Consider the following 7,690-nt stretch of genomic DNA (forward strand, 5'->3'; position numbering starts at 1 on the left):
CAGAGTGAAGCAGATAGCAAGTTAACTGCTTTGAACGGACTACACGGTATTATACTGTTATATACCAGAAAATACAACTGTTCCTGTTAAACTGCATGCGAACTTACCTTTCATGCTTATTGACACAAATAAACCCTTGCCTCATTGTCAACAACATCGCTTACGATCGCTTACTGAACTCACTTAACTAGTAAACAAAATGCTATCAGCAGGACTCACATAGATCACAGACGATCACATACGAACACGGATTACGGATGTCAGAGAGATAAATGCTGTATGTCGTGCAGGTTGTGCGAGTAACCCCGTAACCGGTAACTACGTACAAAGAATTTCTTAGCGCTCTCGCTAATTCAAGCACTCCTCATTTAGGCACGTATTTCCCTCTTCCCCCTCCTACTGTGCATAGCTCCCGCCGGAATATTTAAACGAAAACTGCCGCTGTAAGATGTGGGATTTGTAGATCTTCTGTACTTGTTGCTAAGGTCTGATTTGGAGTGCGGATTTTGCAAGCGGAAGCGTGAAAATTGTCGACTTATGTGAAGAAGAAAACGCATGCATATTGTGGACAATCGAATACTTTATAGGTTTATATAAAGGAACGCAACCCCCGACTTTGGCAAGAGCGGCAAGAGAGTATTGTGTGAGGGTACATAAACTTAATTAAAAGTCTGGCTGTTCTTTTTTACCGTTATTTTCAGCGTCAGTATTCCCAGTAATTTTAACAGGTTGAAGTTTGCATATTAGTGTATAATGCCTCAGGAGTTACATGTTCTGCGGTGTTACTCTTGCCAAACATTTCAGGTACTGTCCCATTGCACTTCCCGCCATAACATTTTAAAATCTTGCAGTTAATACAGTGGTGGTGTAAAATTATAACAATAGTCTCACGCAAAAATGTATATTAAATGGATGAGAATATGGTTTTACAATTCATGACAACTAAAAATGTATCATAATTATGTACCCATCATAGAATTACAGGTTATAATTCTTTACAGGTTCACACTGTGAAGAAGAGTAGCAAGTGGGAATGCAAAATGTGTGGTGAAAAGCAATCCATAAAAAAGGTACTGCCTCGCATTCGTTCCAAATCAAATATTTCAGAACTATATATAATGTGATGGTTAAAAATAAATATCTAAGGTGCTTCAGTTAGCCATGTGGTAGGTGGGATGGTGGCTGGTATACAGTAAGAAACATCCATATAATATTTGTGTTGGAAAACCTTCAAGGGAAGAGACCACAAGGATAAAATTAAAATGCTTATTAAAAAGTTAATTTATGAGGTTATGAATTTGTTTGAGCTAGTGTGTTGTCAGCTCCACAGGCAAAATTGTTAACGTGTTGATGAACCTTAGGGTTCTGTTTAAGTAGGGACATCCTTGACCAGCTGAATAGCTGTCAGTCGTTCACAGAAGACTGTAACATGGAGTTAATTTAATGGGTTTGCTTTCTAAGTAGTATAGCAGTTCATACTACACAACTAATGCTTCTCTGACCACAGGCAAAGCCAAAACCAATTTTGTATCTAATTTTTTTTTATATTGTATTACGTGGAGATGGCCACTAGCAATGTTTGTGAATGTACAAGTTTCCACTGTCTTGTTGGCTTGTTGACATGTTTTATATTCTGTGCCTGTGCACATTTGTGAATAATCTGAAACGCAATTGTATATGTATGTATGCACAGTATCACTTTCAACTGGAATAGTTTGTGTCATCTATCATTAACAAATAAAGGCAATGTGATAGGGGTATAAGACTGATATATTTCAAATATAAACAAATAAATAAATTCTGGTACACGAGTATCAAGATTGCTGCCTCCCAGGATATGAAGATGGAGGCAGCATACTTCACTGAAATGTTGGTACTTAGTAACTGCCAAACTATACATGATGTCATGTCTCAAAATATTATAATCTTGACTGGGTTTAAATTTCTAAGGTGTTCAAATTGTGTTGAAGAGTCATGCATTTTTTTCAGGTTAATGGCACCAGCTTAGATCACAAAAAATTTGGCAGAGTCTGGACTAAATATGTCTGAAGACCATATAATTGGTCAAAATTATGTTCATTAACACCATATAGTTGAAATATGTAATATCTAATGACATGTTGCTGAAGGAAAACCATATTTAATATCTGAGCATAACATTTGCCTTCCTATCTAAAAATATGAAAATTAATATATACAGAATTATAATTTTATCTGTTCTCTTGTATGGATGTGGTACTTGGTTTGCCAACTTAAGAGAGGAATAAATACTGAAAGCATTTCAGAATAGGGTGCTAAGGTTGAAGTATATTTGGACGTAAGAGAGAGGAAGCAACAGGAGGTTGGGGAGCATCGTAATTTGTATTCTTTGCGAGATATTAGGGTGATCAAATGAAGTGCATTGTTGGTGAGATATGCAGTGCTATTAAGTGCAATGAAAATGCATGTCACATTTTGATTGGAAAACTTGAAGGAAAGAGACAACTGATGGATTTTAAATGTGTATGGTGTGAGAGCGTGGACTGGATTCATCTGGCTCAGAGTAGGTTATGATGGTGGGCTCTAATGAACACATTAATGAAACTTAAGGTTCCGCAACAGGCAAAGAATTTATTGACTAGCAGAGTGACCATTAACACGTTAACTACACACTAAGGACTCTGCTTAGTTAATTAAATGTATTACTCTTCTATTCATTTTAAGGTATATGGTAGGGGGAGTGGTAAAGACTGTCGTCTTCATGTCCAGCATCTCAATGAGATGCGAATGAAGCAAGAAAGACACGGGTGCCAGAAATTTCCATTTCAGGAGGAATGCAGTGAAGACCCAGCTTCTGTACACTGTGTCCTAGAGGAACAGCCTATATATAATTGTGAGTTTATGTGTCTTATAGAGACTAAATTTGTAATTGTCTGTGGCTCATTTGAACTGCTTATACAAGATAAATCTGGAATGTTTATATCTTATGATTTATACAGATTTAATGATACTGTATCCATATTGTGGTTACTTCTTTCTTTCTTTCTCAGTAAGAACCTAGCTATTTTTGTGATCAATGGAGGTAATTTTAGATACACTGAAACCTATGTAAAACCAAACCTGGATTGAATAGAAACTGACATATACCATGAAGTGTTCTTTGCCTCAGGATGTACAGTAAATACCAAGGACTGTGTCTAATACATGGAAACTGTTTAACGTGGAAACAAGAGTTAACAGAAAGTAGTCTGGCTTAGTATTTATTATTTTCTGTTCATATAATTTATTCTATACTGTGCTGCCATGAATTCTGAGAGGGATATTTAAGTTCAAGGCTTAAGCTTAGATGTACAGAATATTTTAATAAACTGCTTGAAGAAGAAAACTGAAAGTGTCTGCTGCTAAGTTACTCTATGGCACATATATACATTGGACCTTCTCCAAGAAGACTATTGGCCATTCCACCCGTTAAGTGGTCTTTGAATAGAGGGTGGATGGGTGAGAATTTGGGCAGCATCATAAACACCATACATATGTAGTATATAACAATGGTATTGCAGAAATTATTGTTCTTAATATTACTTTACACAAATAGCAGATGCAACTGTTAATGTTAATCGGGTGCTAATAATTAAATAAAAACATACATAGACATGTGCATACGTATGTGCTACATACATTACACTGCTGGTCTGTCATCACTTTCAGATTTTTCATAAAACTGTTTTATCACACAATTCATTAAATAAACGTGTGGAATCATTACTTAAGAAACTGAGTGAAGTCTTTTTAGAGGGGATTTGATAATTCATTCATTCATTTATTTTACATTCCATAGATCCACAGTACAACAGGTAGGATATGGAACACGTCAAGTGGTACATATATAAGCCAAAAAACAGAATAAAATAAAATGACGACAGAAATATAAAAAGTTCTATTACTAATAGTTTTAAAACTTGGTGACAATAAACATAGTTTATTAAACTATATATATATATATATATATATAAATTCTTTGGTATGTCATTGACTTGCAATAGCCTTAAACTGAAGATATTCATCAATGGAATAAAAATAATGTGTATAAAGAAAATGTTTTAGACAGGCTTCAAATTTCCTTGGATTATGAGATATATCTTTAATATGTGGAGGAAGATTGTTNTCGTGGGGTGAATTTCCCCAGAACATTAAGCCATGGCTTCTAATCAAATTAAAATATCAATAATAAATAATTTTCAGAACATTGAAAGACATATATGACTTAATACTCCTCATAATATAACATACCAAACTCAGTTTTGGGATAATACATTCAATATGGCCTCTCCAGTTCAATGAATCATTTATATTTATGCCAAGGGTCTTAATATTAGACATAGTTGTTATTGGTTGATTGTTATAAATAATATTTACATCAATTGTGGATTTATTTTTAGTTTTAAAATGAATACAGTGAGTTTTGTTAACATTTATTGAAAGTAAATTTGTCTTGGACCATTTATTTACGCAAGTGAAGGTGTTAAGACATCTTATTTCAAAAGTCCCCTGAGCTAGAACCTTTGACTAATATGCTTGTATCATCAGCAAACAAAATAGGTACAGCATTACCGTCTACAATTTTGGGCAAATCATTAATATAAATAAGGAACAACAAAGGGCCCAGAACTGATCCCCGGGGAACACCATCAGTTATCTTTTCCCATGTAGAAAGATTTATTAGATCTGATTCCTCATTAGAAACCTGAGTTCTCTGATATCTGTTATTAAGATATGATTCAAACCATAACTTAGCTTTGCCATTAACACCATAAAATTATAATTTAGAGATCAATATATCATGATTTAAACAATCAAACGCTTTTTCAAGATCAAAAAAAAAAATACCACCTACTAGAGATTTACTATTTAAAGCTTGCAGGGTGGCTTTGTTTGTTGATGAATCTGCTCTAAACCCAAATTGTTCTTCTAAAATACTGTGATCACACAAGTGCACCTGAAGTTGATTATACATGACTTTTTCAAAAACTTAAGAGAAGGAACTTAACATAGATATGGGTCTATAGTTGGAAATACAAGATCTATCACCTTTTTTAAACAGAGGTTTAACTACTGCATATTTGAGATGATCTGGAAAAATTCCTAAAGATAACGATTTATTACAAATATAAGTTAAAGGATAGCTAATAAAAGAAGAGTTTTTAGTATCTTAGTAGATATTCCATCATACCCAGAGGAATTTTTGGGTTTAAAAGATTTTATTATATTTTCAACTTCTTTAGACGATGCAAATTTTAGTTTGATGTTTGGAAACGGAGTCTTAAAAGACTGCGATAAGTAATGGAGAGGAGTAATATTATCTGGGTTATAAAAGCTAAGTTCATCATATTTATTAATATTTTTAGCTATAGATGAAAAATATTTATTAAACTCATTTGCTATCACTTGGTGGTTATTGACCAGAGTCCCTTCAATATTTAAAGTAATAGTCTTATCAGTATTTCTTGTTTTATTAGTTTCTAATTTAACTATCCCAGATGATAAAGACCAAGTATGTGCATTGATTGGGGATAGGTTACTTTCTGGGTAGTGGGTTGTGTTACACTAAAATGGCTCGCAACATAATCCATGCCGCACAAATGTGGCATGTGTAAAAAAGCGGTCTTTAAGGGAAGTTTCACTGTACTTGAATTGCTGACACTAGATTTTGGTCATAAATAATGGGTTCTGTATTGTGTAATATTTATATAGAAGTACATATTAAATAAAAAATTCTCAAATTACTTGGAGTCTTGTCATAAACAGGCTTTACTATTTATCAGTTTTGGTGGAAGAGTGTAGTAAAAAACAAAAATTTTAAACAAATAGTGAGAGTGTTCTCTTGCCAATATTTATAGCACATGCAACCAGGCAATTTGAAAATTATTACAGAAGTGTATATTCATATCTCTTTTTTCTTTATTTTTAGCTGGGGAATCTCATTTTGTAACCCCACACTGCAGCAAATGGAGTAGATATCTTGATAAACAAGATCTGGAAGAATCAGATGCTGCTGATACTCATTCTTCTGCGATTTTAGCATCACAGTTAATTACTGAAACAGTGACAAATGCATCACAAATTTCTAACAAACAGGACAGTGCACTTAAGAGACAAATATTTTATTCACCTATTTTAAATTCATCTGAGAAAGAAGCTGTGTTTTGTAATGACAGGACTAATATATTTCATACTAACATGGAACCTACCTCTGACCATCAGGATAAAGACATATGTCAGAGCAGCACAAAGCAGAGGAACTTCTCTTGTATAAAAAGAAAGGAAAATTATTACCCGTCAGATGAAGAAAATCAGCCAGATGAATTGTGGAACAGGCAGTATGTTCGAAATCCATCCTTGGAGGTGCAGCAAGATAGCTGTAATTCATTTGGTGGGGACAGTGAATTAGTAGAACTACCCATTAACAGAAATACTTACCCTGCATTACAGCATGGCCCAGTGCACTGCAACAGTGTCAGTACTTGTATGAATTCACAGGATGTTTTCCTTTGTGAACCTATACTGCTAGACAGTGAAGATGAATTAGATAACATTCTTAGTTTTTGACTGTAAAATATAACTTGTTAAATATGTCAATGCAAATTTAAAGCTATTTTTATGGATCTCATAAATGGGTAATAAAATCATAAAATTTATATTTTTGTTATTACTATTTAACCACAATCAACAAGTATAGACTGTGATCTTTCAGTTTTATGTCTGAATCTAGTTCAGGCATTCATAAATATTTGTACATGCACATCTACTTACATTTATTTCTGTTTTCATGTTTTATTTTCACCGTTGTACCAGAAGTGCAAAATGTTAACACTTCACGGACTGGCGATTTAAATATTTAAATCACCCTGGGGACTGGCATTTTTAAACCTACTACCCTAACTTGTGCACTGTTCACTTTAAAAATTAATATAAAATCTCCTAATTAATTTTATGAACTAAAATTTTTGGAGAACACTTACCAATGCTCCTAGAAGTGCTTGAGAGTATGATATTTCTGTAAACATTCCCCTTTGTGAAGTGGCATTACACAGAACTTGCAAATGTAGGCAGTCATACTCCCTTTTCTGTGAATTGCGCAAACACGGCATTGCCTAGAAGAGTGGTTCTCAACCTTTATGAGACCGCAGCCCAGTAAGTTCTTTTTTTATAAGACGAAGGCCCAGTCCCAACAAATTTACTCGTAAATACCTTTCCAGTTTTGTTAAAGTTCATGCATTAAGCTAATGTAATATTAGTAATTAATTACAGCATAATCATAAAGAGTATTAGTACACTTATGCTCATAGAAGGCAGCTGAGTAGCGGAAGAAGCAGAAGGATGTCAACTTGCCGGCGAAACACTTATTATTGCATACACACGCCAAATAATTATATATGTAAAGTATGTAATTTGATAAATAAAAATGTATGAATCTCTCAATTCTAAACACTACTTCCAACACTAATTAATATTTTGATATTAAAGGGATTGCCATTGTAAAAGTGTTGTATATTTGATTAAATTATTCTTCATAGCAAAGTCTTTATCACCTTATTCTCTTATAAATCATATTACTGATAGTGTGTTTTGCTTTTCAAACTTCTTTAATTACCCTAAAAACCTTTGACTATATTCTATATAACTTGTATATTGATAAGATTGTACTGTAGCA

The 7,690-nt window shown here is 33.6% G+C and overlaps 2 protein-coding genes across 11 annotated transcripts in view; one reads left to right on the top strand and one right to left on the bottom strand.

The window, feature by feature from the left end:
- LOC111873212 (rho guanine nucleotide exchange factor 7) overlaps positions 1-257 on the bottom strand; it is a 94,033-nt gene extending 93,776 nt beyond the window's left edge. For 8 of the 9 annotated variants that reach the window (XM_023867734.2, XM_033755007.1, XM_033755009.1 and 5 more), the window contains exon 1: positions 108-195. The gene's annotated coding sequence lies outside the window, so the exon portion shown is untranslated. Of the gene's footprint in view, positions 1-107; positions 196-219 lie in introns of those variants that run through there. The other variant, XM_033755008.1, reaches the window with a different exon arrangement.
- A 64-nt stretch (positions 258-321) lies between these two features.
- Positions 322-6,674, top strand: LOC111873182 (MRN complex-interacting protein). Of its 2 annotated transcripts, none has more exons than XM_023867686.2 (4): positions 322-804; positions 1,002-1,070; positions 2,704-2,872; positions 5,948-6,674. In XM_023867686.2, the coding sequence occupies exons 1-4, from the start codon at positions 754-756 to the stop codon at positions 6,583-6,585; spliced, it is 927 nt and encodes a 308-aa protein (XP_023723454.1). In that variant the 5' UTR covers positions 322-753; the 3' UTR covers positions 6,586-6,674. The 2 variants fall into 2 exon arrangements, with proteins under 2 accessions (XP_023723454.1, XP_023723455.1); XM_023867687.2 differs by having other exon boundaries at positions 322-649.
- Positions 6,675-7,690: the final 1,016 nt, after the last annotated feature.

The sequence above is a fragment of the Cryptotermes secundus genome, unplaced genomic scaffold (genome assembly GCF_002891405.2).
Source record: "Cryptotermes secundus unplaced genomic scaffold, Csec_1.0 scaffold540, whole genome shotgun sequence".
NCBI lineage: Eukaryota > Metazoa > Arthropoda > Insecta > Blattodea > Kalotermitidae > Cryptotermes > Cryptotermes secundus.

What these genes read in the sequence shown, in the direction of transcription:
- LOC111873182 (XM_023867686.2), top strand. Translation starts at nt 754, where the DNA reads ATGCCTCAGGAGTTACATGTTCTGCGGTGTTACTCTTGCCAAACATTT. An exon ending in ACTCTTGCCAAACATTTCAG is followed by an intron (nt 805 to 1,001) that starts GTACTGTCCCAT and finishes AATTCTTTACAG; the next exon opens with GTTCACACTGTGAAGAAGAG. An exon ending in AAAAGCAATCCATAAAAAAG is followed by an intron (nt 1,071 to 2,703) that starts GTACTGCCTCGC and finishes ATTCATTTTAAG; the next exon opens with GTATATGGTAGGGGGAGTGG.